Source organism: Mobula hypostoma, chromosome 8 (assembly GCF_963921235.1).
Source record: "Mobula hypostoma chromosome 8, sMobHyp1.1, whole genome shotgun sequence".
Classification (NCBI taxonomy): Eukaryota; Metazoa; Chordata; class Chondrichthyes; order Myliobatiformes; family Myliobatidae; genus Mobula; species Mobula hypostoma.
In genome coordinates this window covers 64,181,175-64,195,902 of record NC_086104.1, presented here as the reverse complement: position 1 = coordinate 64,195,902, position 14,728 = coordinate 64,181,175, and the positions used below count along the sequence as shown (strand labels likewise).

Here is a 14,728-nt window from a genome sequence, read left to right as displayed (position 1 = left end):
TGTTTCTTTTAAAATTGAAAGTACAAGTAATAAGAAAAATACTTGATTAATTAATTTTTTGAGGTAAATTGTACAATGGTTCAATCAACTTGATTAATTTAAACAACGTAATCTCATCCTGAAAACCTTCTTCAAGTTTGTGAGAAATACTTGCTGGATAAACACTTTGGGAACAGAGTTATCATGGGTGAAATACCTGATCAATTTTCTAACAAACTATTCTTCTGGTTTTCTTGAGTGTGCTTTTTGATGTGCTCTGCATTGACTAATCTTGGTCAGGATAGCAACAGTTAGTAACATGGGGAGAAGGGATAGACATTAATCTGGATTCCTAAAGCTATCTGTGATCTAATGGACTTGGAATAAAGCTCCCACATAGGCATGCCTTATATGACTTTAGAGATTACATACTCTTGAGCCATATTGTCACTTAATGTTTCTTCATGAGCTCCTGTGGTTTCCTGCAGGCTTCTCCCAAATGAATTGAAGTCAACACTTTTGCATTGCTGCCCAAGCGTATCTTTTGTCTGGCCTGTCAACCTACAATGCGATTGATTACTGTAGGTCACCCCACTGCACAGTAGGTGGTTAGCAGGAAAATCAGGCTGGAGTTGATGGACATATGAGAGAAAATACATTACAGGAAAAAATTGATTGACAGAATTGCTCTGAGGTCTGGCATAGAAATGGCTAAATTGCTTCCATCTATACCTTAAAAATATGAAAATATAAGCTTTGAAATGCTGAGGCCAACCATATCATCTTGGTTCTTCGGTTAGTTTAGAAAGCGTGGCATAGACCAGTGACTAACTTTGGGATGATCTTGACCTGGATGGCATCTCCCAACTGAATGGAAAACCTACCAGTGGAAAGTTATGTGTACATGCAGAAAACTGCTCAGCAATTTGTGAGAGTTAACTCAAACTAAGGCCAGGTCTATGGCTACCAGTGGAAAATTATTGGACTAAATAGAAAACAGCTCTAGCTGTCAATGAAAGTTGTCAGTAAATTATTGCTTACCAATACAGTATTAATTGAAGGGGATTAAAATAATAACTTAATTTTAGTGCTAATGATTATTTTACATGGAGTAGAAAGTGTGATATTGCAATAAAATCCACTGATAGTTTGTTGATGACATTATCATTCCTTTTTCCTGTTAAATTTGCTAGTTTAAGATTGTTCCTGTTAAATAGATACATTTTGATTTTAAGGAAAGATGATTAGTTGTAGCTAAACTGGAAGGATATCAGTATTTCGTAAGAATTGAGTTGATAGTGGAATTTATATTCCCAGTTGTTAGAACACTCCTGAATTAAAACCCACCTAACAAGCTGTTTTCTATATGGTGCTTTACTGAGATCTAGAGAGTTGAACCAATATTCAGCCATCCTAGATTATATTCTCTTGGTGAATAAAATGTGATGCCAATTAAGAGCACAGCTCTCCTGCTCCTTTGGTTTACTTTGTGAGAGTGAAAAGCATTCTGATTAATTAACCCTTCTCTGTTTGCCAGCACCTTTAATTTACATTTTTGAAAAAAATGTTATCAAGCATACTTATGATATGTAATTTGTTGTGTGTTATAGAATCTGCTGTTGGTAGGTTGATGTTGGATACACAGTACTTTGTGTGGCATTAGTAGGAGGAAATAAATTCCTTAAATTCATTTATTTAATTTACTTGGAAAAATATTTTGTAATGAAAATGGGTTTATGAAGTGTAATATTTTTGTAGCACTATGATAAGTTTAGGACTTTGTATATTAAAAGGAACTGCTCCATAAGCTGAGTTTGTGTTCTTGTTTTCCTTAGTCTCTTGGTCTAGATGGTATTCCCTAACATGTGGTTACAAATTACTTACATACTATCTGTCATTGGCAAGGCGCCAAGACTGCACCTCCATTAGGGTCGGTAGGCCCAAATCCTTCCTGTTCACTCACCACACGTCACCTGTTTTCACCCCTCCTGATCAGACTGCATTTCAGAATCCTTAAAGAAAACAACTCTGAAAGAGCACTTTGTTGTGAGGTACACTCTCTTGCTGTGAGCTGAGATTTCCCTGCAGTTTTTAAAAATAATTTCTTTATGGTAACTCAATCACTTTTTTCTCTGCCAAGAGGGATTTTTCAGGAAATGGGAAGACACTGTATGGGATTATTTGTACCCCACCAAGGCTTTGCATGCCAATTTAAACAATGTATTTGTACAGAAGAAATAAAGAATTCTGGAAATTGGATTCCTGTGTTTTGGTTTTAAATATAACGTCTTATTTTTCAAGCCTATTTTGGTGAAGGTGATGATGATGCTGCTAAAGCAACCTTTACTTTGTTGGTTGGGTATCTTTCTGCAACTGTGGACATACAGGATGATGGCAGAACTTGGTTGAATCAGATCTAGAAGCGTCAGAGACTGACGTAACTAATCACATGATGGAGAAACCTCACAGCAGATGGCTCTTTCCAGGGTGCAGTGAAAAGTAGAAAAGCTGTAAACGGTACAAAGGGAACGACATACGCCAGGAAACAGGAAATAAGCCTTCGCCAGAACTGAAAGAAATCAGAGGCTCAGCCAATATAATAGACTGTGAACAACGAGACTGAGATTTGAAATAAACAATAGGGACGTATCAGTGGTGTGCCTGGGACATGAGTACGAGTATTCTTGCTTTGTTTTGCATCAAGCAGAAAAATGTGCAATTAGGCAAAATCAACCGATAACTTGCTAATGCTCTTTTTCTTTTTTAACCTCTTATTCTGCCAATTTAGGAAAATATTCTAACATATCAGTCAAATCGATGCAATTGAGTTTAAAAGGAGGATTAACTTTTAGATACACAAGAAAGAAGGAAGTATGTCACAGCTGATCATTACATAAGAAAATGGGAAGAAAAAGATCTGGGAAAAGGAAAGGAATTAAAGTAATGTGAGAAGATGTAAGGATACACGAGACAATGGATTGGACATTACAGTTATTTTTCATTCAATGGACACGAGCTTTGCAAGCTGACCCAGTTTTTAATTGCCCATTCCTAATTGCCCTTGAGTAGCTGTGACATGTGTCTTCTTGACCTTCTGCAGTCCTTGAGGTGTGGGAATTCTGTTCAGAAGGGAATCCAGGATTTTGACTAAGTGTGGGTGAAGGAGCAGCAATGTAAGTCCATGTCAAGATTAGGTGTGACTTGGAGGGCCACTCACAGGTGGTGGTATTCTCATGATTTTGCCGCCCTTGTCCTTCTAGCTTGTAGAGATTGTGGGCTTTGAAGGTATTGTTCAAAAAGTGTTGGTGAGTTGCTGCAGTGCATCTTGAGCTCGGTTTAAACCATGGCTACTGTTCATTGGTGGTGCAGTGGGTGGATGATTGTGAATGGAGTGCCTGGGCTGCTATGTTCTGTATGGTGTTCAGCTTCTTGAGCATAGCTGAAGCTGTACTCATCCAGGCAAGTGGAGAGTATTCCACAAAGGATTAAAATTAAAAGAAAATCCTGGAGATAGAATGTGTGGTCCACTGGAGAAAAGAAAATGCACCAGAAGATGCAGATGCTCTCAGATGGATTCTATTCCATCAAAGTATCTCAGTCCCAAAGGTCATCTATCACAACCCTTCTCCCAAGCAGCTATCCTAACCATTTGCTCTCCAGCATGCCCTGAAGCAAATAAGCTTGAAAGCAGGTATTGCTTGGTACATTGCAGAAGACTGAATTAGAGTAAACTCAGCTGAACAAGTTAACTGCCCAAAGTGTTGAGAGGCAAGATACTAGCATGGAGAAAACGTTGGCTGACTGGCAGAAGGCAGGGGGGGACAAAGGGCTGTTTCTCAGGATGGCTACTGGTGATTAATGGCTTTCTACAAAGATCACAGCTTGTCATTTTATACATTACTGATCTGGATTTAATGCAACTGATGGCAGTGTGGCCAAGTTTGCGGATGATACAAAAATAGGTGGAGGATCAAGTCATGTTGAGAAAGCAGGGAATCTGCAGAAGGACTCGTGTAGATGAGGAGAATGGGCAAAGAAGTGGCAGATGGAATATAGCATAGGGAATTACGGAGTTATGCACTTTGGTAGGAAGTATAAAGGTGTATACAATTTTCTAAATGGAGATGCAAAGGGACTTGGGAGTCCTAGTTCAGGAACCCCTTAAGGTTAACTTGCAGCATGAGTTGGTAGTAAGGAAGGCAAATGCAATTTTAGCATTTGTTTTGAGAAGACTCGAATATAAAAGCAAGGATGTACTGCTAAAGCTTTATAAGGCATTGGTAAGACCACATTTAGAATATTGTGCACAATTTTGAGCCCAGTATCTGACGAAAGATGTGCTGGCCCCAGAGATGGTCCAGAGGAGATTCATAAGAATGATTCAAGGAATGAAAGGATTAATGTATGAGCAGCATTTAATAGTTTGGGCCTGTACTCTCTGCAGTTCAGAAAGATGGTGGGGGTGCAGGGAGAATCTCATTGAAACCGACTGAATATAGAGAGGACATGGAGAAAATGTTTCTACTTGTGGGAGAGTCTAGGATCAGAGGGGACAGTCTCAGAATAATGGAATGTTCCGTTAGAACCTGAGGTGAGGAAGAATTTCTTCAGCCACATAGTGGTAAATATGTGAACTTCATTGCCATTGAGGGTTAAGGTAGCCAAATCACTGGGTGTACTTAAGGCAGAGATTGATAGGTAGGTTCTTGATTGGTAAGAAGGTAAAGAGTTGTGGGGAGAAGACGGGAGAATGCAGTTGAGAAAAGAAAAAAAAATCAGCTCAAATGGTACGGAGGAGCAGACCCAATGGGCTAAGTAGCTCAATTGTACTCCAATGTCTTTGGAGTGGAGTACGGAATTAAAGCAGTAAGCCTTTGGGTGCTATAAGATTCAGGGCCAAAAAAAAGGAAATTTGGCTTAGCAATCACTTTAACTGAGTTATGTCTCATAAGAGCAAAGGAGACCACACCAAGACCAGTGAATATAAAGTTACAGGAGACACGCATACACTTCTGACTTAAACTGGATAGGCCAGGCAGGGGTGAATGGAAGGATTCTGTACGAATAATTCAGGATGGCACTTGGTGCTGGAGATGGCAGAAGAATCTGAAGGGAAGTTCTGAAGGGAATGATTCTTGATGAAGGTCTTCAATGTGAAGTATTTACTTCTCTCTTCACAGATGCTGTCCGATAAACTGCATGCCCTGCATGTTCTGTTATGTTTTGTTCCTTTCCAGCTGCCAATTCTCCTATTGTTGGATCATCAAATGTATACGTGGATTGCGCTGGTTAGTGAGGCATTGTTTCCCAACATTAGCAGACAGAGCACACAGTAAGACTGCCAAGTGCAACAAAGAGCTGATGCCGTCATGACTCTAACTATAATTTAAACCAAAAATCTTTATAATATATTGTTTACAGAATATTTATTGATGTGAATTGAATTGACTTTATTATTTACATTCTTCACATACATGAGGAGTACGTTACGTCTCCGTCAAAATATGCAATGTGCAATTTATAGTAATTTATAATAAATAGTATGTACAACAGGACAGTCAATATAGTATAGAAATACAATTGTATCAGTGTGAATTAAGCAGTCTGATGGCCTAGTGGAAGAAGCTGTTCCAGAGCCTGTTTGTCCTGGCTTTTATGCTGTGGTACTGTTTCCTGGCTGGTAGCAGCTGGAATAGTTTGTGGTTGGGGTGACTCAGGTCCCCAATGATCCTTTGGGCCCTTTTTACACACCTATCTTTGTAAATGTCCTGAATAGTGGGAAGTTCACATCTATAGATGTGCTGGGCTGTCTGCCCCTGTCACTGCAGAGTCCTACGATTGAGGGAAGTACAGTTCCCATACTAGGCAGTGATGCAACCAGTCAGGATGCTCTCAATCATGCCCCTACAGAAAGTCCTTCCAGCAGAGCTTCCAGCAGAAGTGGTTGAGGCAGGTTTGATGTTGTCATTTAAAGTTAAATTGGATAGATATATGGACAGGAAAGGAATGGAGGGTTATGGAATGAGTGCAGGTCAGTGGGACTAGGTGAGAGTAAGAGTTCGGCACGGACTAGAAGGGCCGAGATGGCCTGTTTTCGTGCTGTAATTGTTATATGGTTATATTGTCCTTAGGATCTGGGGACCCAGATCTATTGATGTCAACAAGGGTTAGCCTGTCTCCATTCCTCCTGTCATCCACAACCAGCTCCTTTGTTTTTGCAACATTGAGGGAGAGGTTGTTTTCTCGACACCTCTGTGTCAGAATGATGACTTCTTTGTAGGCTGCCTCGTTATTATTTGAGATTAGGCCAATCAATGTAGTGTCATCAGCAAATTTAATTAGCAGATTGGAGCTGTGGGTGGCGACACAATCATGGGTATACAGAGTAAAGGAGGGGGCTTAGGGCACAGCCCTGGAAAGCACCTGTGTTGAGGGTCAGAGGGGCAGAACTGAGGGAGCCCACTCTTACCACCTGCTGACAGCAAGTCCAGGATCCAGTTGCACAAGTCAAGGCGAAGGCCAGGGTCTCTGAGCTTCTTGTCAAGCAACACACATAAAAGTTTCTGGTGAACGCAGCAGGCCAGGCAGCATCTCTAGGAAGAGGTACTGCCTGGCATGCTGCGTTCACCAGCAATTTTTATGTGTGTTGCTTGAATTTCCAGAATCTGCAAAATTCCTATTGTTTGAGCTTCTTGTCAAGCCTGGAAGGAATTATGGTGTTGAATGCTGAACTGTAGTGCAAGAACAGCATTCTCACATGAACATCCTTCTTCTCCAGATGTGTAAGGATGGTGTATAGAGCTGTGGCTGTTGTGTCATCTGTCGATCTGTTATGTTGGTAGGCGAATTGTAGGGGCTCCAGTGTGGGTGGCAGCAAGCTGCAGATGTAATCCTTGACCAACTTCTCAAAGCATTTGCTTATTATTGAGGTGAGTGCGACAGGACGCCAGTCATTCAGACATGTTACCTTGGTCTTTTTAGGTACAGGGACAATGGTGGATAATTTGAAGCAGGAGGGCACTCTACACTGGGAGGGGGAGAGATAAAAAGTGTCTGTAATTACACCTGCCAGTTGTGCCGTGCACATCCTGAGTACCTGCCCTGGGATGACGTCCGGTCCCGCGGCCTTGCGACTGTCCACTCGTTGGAAACTGAGACACTTCTGTGATGTGCTCATGATCATTTGCAAATAGAACCATTGACAAACAACATATATTCTGCTAAATTATATTTTATGCAGGACATTTACTGATTCAATCAATTGCACAGCCATCTCTGAAATATTGTTTTTATGTTCAACAATCTATAGCCTTGTTCCATTGTAGATAATTTTGTTCAGATGGAATGATGCCAGGTTTGAAGTAGCTTGTTAAAGAGTGTTGTAAATGGAAAAAGAATAGACTTAACACAAGATTAAAGATCCAAAGTCTGAACTCCCATTTTTCACTCCATTGATGTGACCTGCCCAGGTCATAATCTCTATCCTTTTGTTTTCCTCTCTAATTTCCAGTTGTCACAGTATTTTGCTTTTTTCGTAGGGGTTTGCTTTATGATGCTCCAATTGTTATAAAACAAGTTGATAAACATCAGGAGAAGCAAACCAGAGGTCGATGAGCTGGTCCTCATTGAAAGATCAGAGGTGGAGAGGGTGAGCAACCTTAAATTCCTAGGTGTTTTTATTTTAAAGGACCTGTTCTGGTCCCAGCATGTAAGTGCAATCATGAAAAAAGCACAGCAGTGCTTCTAGGTCCTTAGGAGTTTGCAAACGTTCCACATGACATCTAAAACTTTGACAGACTTCTATTGATGTTGATGTGTAGTGGAGAGTATATTGACTGGCTGCATCACAGCCTGTCATGGAAACACCAATACCCTTGAACAGAAAATCCTACAAAAAATAGGATTCGGCCCAGTCCATCATGGATAAAGCCCTCCCCACCATTGAAAACATCTACATGAAACATTGTCACAGGAAAGGTGCATCCATCATCAGGGACCCCTACTCTCTTCTCGCTGCTGCCATCGGGAAGAAGGTACAAGAACCTTGCACCACCAGGATTAGGAACAGTTATTACCCCTCAACCATCAGGCTCTTAAACTAAGGGAATAACTTCATTCAACTTCACTTGCCCCATCGTTGAACTGTTCCCACAACCATTGGACTCACTTTCAAGGACTCTTCATCTCATGTTCTCGATATTTATTGCTTACTTATTTATATTATTGTTTCTTGTTTTTGCATTTGCACAATTTGTTGTCTTTTGTACTCTGGTTGAATGCCCTATATGGGTGGTTGTTCATTGAATCTGTTATGGTTACTTTCCTATAGATTTACTGAGTATGTCTATAAGAAAATGAATCTCAGGGTTGCATATGGTGACATATACACTATGTACTTTGATAATAAAATTTACTTTAACTTTGAACTTTGTCTAGGCAACAGCTGGATCATTGTGTGCAATTCTGGTTATCACAATACAGGAAGGATATGATTGCACTGGAGAGGTTTACAGTATGTTGCTTGGGAGGGAACATTTCATTTATGAGAGCAGGAGTGGAGTGGCTAAGTTTTCCATGGAGTGGAGGAGGCTGAGAGGGAGGGGTGTACAAAATTATGAGGGGCACAGACTGGGTCGATATTTGAAAACTTTTCTCTCTGACAGAGATGTCTAAAACCTGAAACTGTGGATTTAAGGTGAGGATAGGAAGGTTAGAGGAGATATGAGAATTTTTTTCACAAAGAATGTGTTTGTAATCTGGAAGACACTACCTGAGAAGTTGGTGAAGGCAGGACTCTCGCAATATTCAAGAAACATCGAGGCAATGAACCAAGAGCAGGTAAATGAGATTCATACAGAGAGGTATTTGATGGGCATGATCATGTTGGGCCAAACGTCTGTCTCTGTGCTCTGTGATTGCATGTCTCTCTAGCTGTAGCAGCTGCAAACAGCGCAGTCATTGTTGTTTTATTCATGTAGAGTACAGTTTATCAAAACAAGGAGATAGAAAAATACAGACAAATAATTGTAAGAGTCTGTTACTGAGTATTATAAAAGGGAAGGGAAGAAATGTAATATGCCAATCAACTTTGATAACGGTTTTGATTATTTTTAAGAATATTGTGTATTTCGTGAAAGGATAAATTTTACAAAGTCAGGCAGCTGTTCAAATTGTTATTCTGCACTGTACATAAATCAGAATTCAGAATAAGCATGCTCTCATTCTTATTCTACTTAATTTTTCATGGCATCTAGTCATAAACACCCTGATTTAGATTATTAATACCATGGCGAACATCAAGGCTGTTAATGTAATGAATTTCATAATACCATACAATTAATACCTAGAAATTGGACAGTATTTGTCTTTGGCAACTAGACAGCAGGAAAATATCATTGCTGTTACTCATCAGCAGGCCAGTTGACAGAGAGAGCTTGCAGATTTTCTGAAAGCAATATTGTTATGTTTTGTAGCTCCTGAAACTAATCGAAAGAAACAAACACACGGGAGCTGGGAATCGTGTCTACTTAGTTTTTACTTCCCTTTTCTTTAGTGAGGCCCTCATATATGAAGTGGTGGCATAATAATGTAAGCTGCTCCCATATTTCTGGCATAAAACCCACAATGAATAATGCTTAATAATAAACAAAGAATGCTTAATCAAATATATTTACAATATTGCTCAAATATTACTGGAATACACTACAATCCTTCCTTCTTAGTTACAAACTCCAACTCAGTATAGAATGCATCTTAGCTCACATATGTAACATATTGCTCTCTAGGAGGATTGTTTTACTCTTGCGGGATAATGTCTTTCCGGACCGGGGGTTGGGGGGGGGAGTCACACTGCTCAACAGGTGAGTCCTGTAGCTGTGAAATAAACTCAGGTTCTGAGGCTTCCTTTGTGCTGGTTGTAGGAGTCGACTCTGGGGCTGCACAAAATGGTTCTGACAGCTCTGGACACCTTTCTTCTCTGACAACTGATACTGTCATCCTTAGCTGATCACTGTATCGTCTCCAGATGATATCAGATGCAATCTCCACTCCATAGCACAGTGATCCCATTCTGTCCTTAATCTTCCCAAGTTCCCACTTTGGAATGCCTCCATAGTTCCTCACCAGGACTGCTTGCTCAGGAGTAAAACACTGGACCTGCTTAGCTGGAGAGACATCAATTTGTCTCAGTTGTTTGTCCTGCGTACTCCTTCTGAGATTGGGTTTGAGGAGGTTCAAGCATGAGCGGAAGGGATGACCCAGGTACAGCATAGCTGGGTGAGTTGTTGGCTGTTGGTTGTGCTGCACTGCGATTTCTTTTCTTTTCCAAGGCTGAACAGAACAATCCATCAACATTTGCATAGTAAGTTGTCCTCCAAGAGTCAAAGCCAATCCCTGCAATCATGCTGCTGCTGTTAGTGGAACACACTTCTGTAGACTGAAAATGGACACTCAGGTTAATGAGCAGTAATGAGTGTAAAGTCTCTCCCATATAGGTACTGGTTAAAGGTTTTACATCTCAAACCAGATTCAAGGCTTCTTTGTCTCTCTGTGTGCAATTTATCTCTGCATCAGTAAGAGAATGTGATGCAAAGGCTATGGGCGTTCTCTTCCATCACTCATTACATGTGACATGACTGCACCTATACCATAAGGTGAGGCATCACAGGGAAGTTTCAATGGGCGATGTGGATCATAATGTGTGAGTACAGTGTTTGACGTCACCATTTTCTTTGCCTTTTGGAAAACCACTTTGCATTGCCTTGTCCATTGCCACTTCTTCCCGATCTCTAGTAATGAATTCAAGAGGTGGTGCACAGTAGTCAGGTTTGGCAGGAACCTGTTGTAGTAACTGATTAATCTTAAAAAAAGACTGCAACTATGATATGTCCTTTGGTCTTGGGGCATCCACCTCTGCTTGCAATGGTGTGACCACTGTTAGTGATGCTTGGTTTAAAGAATTCACTTTTGTTGCGATTGAGCCCATAATCTTCAAATCTTTTTAACACTGTATGAAATTTTGGAGATGATCCTTGTCACACTTACCATTAATAATAATGTCATCCAGGCAACACCGAGTACAGCCTTACTGCACCTGGTTGATAGCTTTCAGCCAGATTGTAAATGCCGATGGAACTCCAAAAATAAGCTTATTATGGTGATAAAGCCCTTTGTGAGTGTTTATTGTGAGAACTTTGGACTCTTCTTCCATCTCCATCTGTAGCCTCAGCTAAGTCTACTTTGCTGAAGTGTTTTCCTTCAGGAAGTTTTGCAAAGATATCTTCTGTCCTGGGCAAAAGGTGTTGATCTACTTTTAGTATTGGGTTGATGGTGACCTTAAAATCACCACTGATCCTAACAGCGTCCTTCTTGGTTACTGGGACCACTGGCATTGCCCATGGGCTCAAACCATCCTTTAAAAGAATTCCTTCACAGATGGTATAAGGCATTGGATGGGCCTTGCAAAACTTGGGTGTGGCATTTTTATTTAACACTATCTTACTCTTGATATGTTGGAGTTTTACAATACCAGCCTTGAACACTGTTGTGGCATCATCCTGCACCTTTCCTAATTCACTTTCAGTTGACTTTATTGCAGGGGATGTGGCATGCAAATGGTGGATGGATCTCCAGTCAAGTTGTAGTTGTCTCACCCAATCACATCTCCACAATGCTGGTCCCCTGTGATCCTCCTATTTTTACCACATACAAGCCCAATGTGACTTGTTGGTTGTTGTATTTCACTGTTGTGAATGTCATTCCCACAGGAGTTATCTTTTCTCCAGTATAAGTTCTTAGTTGGATATCTGCAGGCTTCAGTATAGTATCTTTAAACTGACATTCAAACTCACTATGTGGAATGAATGAAACAGTGTCCAATTCCATTTTAATTAATTTGTCATTCACTGCTGGTGTAAACCATATTGTTTGTCTTTTGATAATTTTCGCATTGTTGACATCAAGGCTACCTAGTCCTAGTCACTCTGTGAGGGGAGTCCTTGACGAAGATGAATTGGACTCACATGCAGGGATATCCGAAGCAAGGTTTGAGACACAGTATTACGCTGGATCTGAACTCAAAACAAACAGTAGACGATATTACAAGTAAACATACAACTGAGCACCAAACCTCAGTTCAGGTGTTCCTTAACTACTCAATTTCTGGTGCTTGAAACATGATGACCAATTAGCGAGACCATCCTGAACCATCTTGAAGAGGCCATGTCAGCTGTCCATACTCCGGGGAGTTTGAGCCTCTAAATCCTGGAAGCTGGCCCGTTTGAGGGCATCTCGTAACAGAGGGTCCCCAGCCTTTTTTGCACCGTGGATCAGTTTAATATTGACAATATTCTTGCGGACTGGCCAACCAGTCGGGGAGGGGGTTGTTAATCACAACCGGAATATAGGTGATAAGTCAACTAAGTCACTTATAAGTGGCTAATACATTCAATTTTGTTTCTAAAAGAATTTATCTAACGAATTTAATATTAAACACACAGCACATATTTTCCCCATGTGAACATATAAAATCATTGCAACACACAAATATCGCTGAATCAGTGGGAGCCCTGGGCTTGTTTCCCTGCAACAAGACGGTTCCATCGAGGGGTGATGGGAGACATCGATACTCGAAGGGGGTTTCTTATGTCCAGTCTATTCCACAATTTAGTTTTCGTTGCATTCATTGCAGAAAAGCCCACTTCACAGAGATATGATGTTGGAAATGGAAGCAACGTTTTCAGTGCTTTCGTGGCTATCTCAGGATATTTAGCCTTGACTTTGATCCAGAATGCCAGCAGAGATGTTATGTCAAACATACTTTTCAGCCCACCGTCATTTGCAAGCTCGAGGAGTTGATATTCTTCTCGCGCTGACATGGATGACGCGCAGGTAATGACCTCGCATGTGTTCAAGTTCCAACAGTGGGCGTGACAGGGAATGAGGAAAGGTGCAGCTAACTCATATTGTTTCATATCGCCAAGTCATATCGTTTCCTCGCGGCCCAGTAGCACATGCTTTGCGGCCCGGTGGTTGGGGACCACTGTCGTAACAGGACCCCCTCCCCTGCGGCCAGCCCCTGATGGGAGAGGCAGTGATGGTCATCGTGGATGAGAGTTAGATCCAAGGTGTCTCTTTTGGACACCCAGCACCTCTCCTCAGGTCTGAAACCCTCCCAGTCCATGAGGTATTGCCGAAATCCTCGAATAATATGTGAGTCCAGAAGTTTTTTCACAATGAGGACCTGTTCCCCATGGATAAACCCGGGCGGTGATGAGACTAACGATGGTGAGGCAAGGAGCTGGTGCAGGCCGGTTTTAATTTAGAAAAGTGGAAGGTGGGATTGATCTTTTGGGTCTTGGGGAGCTTCAAGGTGTAAGCCACCGGGTTTTGTTTCCTCAGGATTTCAAAGGGTCCAATGAACCAGGGCGCCAGCTTTTTAGATTCCAACTGGAGAGGCGAATCATGAGTGGACGTTCAGACCTGTTGGATGTAAAGCAGCTCCCAGACTTCACTTTTTGGTCACCCTCTACAACTTACATAGGGCTTACATGCACTTTTAGACTATAAGATCATAAGATAAAGGAGCAAAATTAGGCCGTTTGGCCCATTGAGTCTGCTCTGCCATTTCATCATGGCTGATCCAATTTTCCTCCATTCCCAGTCTCATCCCTTCCCCCTGTATCTCTTCATGTCCTTACAAATCAAGAATCTATCAACCTCTGCCTTAAATATATATGAATACTTAGTTTCCACAGCTGCCTGTGGCAATGGATTACACAGATTTACCATTCCCTGGCTAAAGAAATTCCTCCTCATCTCCATTCTAAAGGAACGCCCCTCTATTCTGATGTTGTGTTCTCTGGTCATCCTCTCAGCATCGTTTTCCAGCAGTCCGATATTCACTCTCACCTCTCTTTTACACTTAATATATTTGAAGAAACTTTTGGTATTCTCTTTGATATTATTGGCTAGCTTCCTTTTGAATTCTGTCTTTACCTTCTTAGTGACATTTTTAGTTGCCTTCTGTTGGCTTTCTGCTCTATTATATGCCCTCTCTTTGGCTTTTATGCTGTTTTTCACTTCTGTTGTTAGCCACAGTTGTGTCACCTTGCCTTGAGAATACTTCTTCCTCTTTGGGATATATATATCCTGTGCCTTCCAAATTTCTTCCAGAAATTCCAGCCATTGATGCTCTGCTGTCATACCTGCCAGTGTTCTTTTCCAGTCAATTCTGGCCAACTCCTCTCTCATGTCTCTGTAATTCCCTTTACTCCACTGTAATATTGATACATTTGACATTAGCTGTCTTTCTCAAATTTCAGGGTAAATTCGATCACATTATGATGACTGTTCCCTAAGGGTTCCTTGACCTGAAGCTTTCTAATAGATTCTGGTTCATTGCACAAAAGCCCATCTAGAATAACCGATCCCCTAGTGAGCTCAACCACGAGTTGCGCTAAAAAGCCAACTCATAGGCACTCTAGAAATTACTTTCTCCTGGAATCTGGCACCGACATGATTTTTCTCATCTATCTGCATATTGAAATCCCCATGACTATTGTAATATCACTCTTTTGGCATGCATTTTCTATCTCCTAGTGTAATTTGTAAGCCGTGTCCTTACAAATTTGGGTGGTCTGTGTACAACTCCCATCAGGGTCTTTTTACCCTTGCAGTTCCTTAGCTCTATCCACAATGATTCAATACCTTCTGACCCTAGGTCACATCTTTCTAATGATTTACTGTCATT

The 14,728-nt window shown here is 41.1% G+C and overlaps 1 protein-coding gene across 1 annotated transcript in view; it reads right to left on the bottom strand.

The window, feature by feature from the left end:
* Window positions 1–9,774: 9,774 nt before the first annotated feature.
* LOC134351149 (chitin synthase chs-2-like) overlaps window positions 9,775–14,728 on the bottom strand; it is an 88,414-nt gene continuing 83,460 nt past the window's right edge. The window contains exon 14 of the mRNA XM_063057264.1: window positions 9,775–10,308. Within this exon, the coding sequence (XP_062913334.1) occupies window positions 9,775–10,308 (534 nt within the window). The remainder of the gene's footprint in view (window positions 10,309–14,728) is intronic.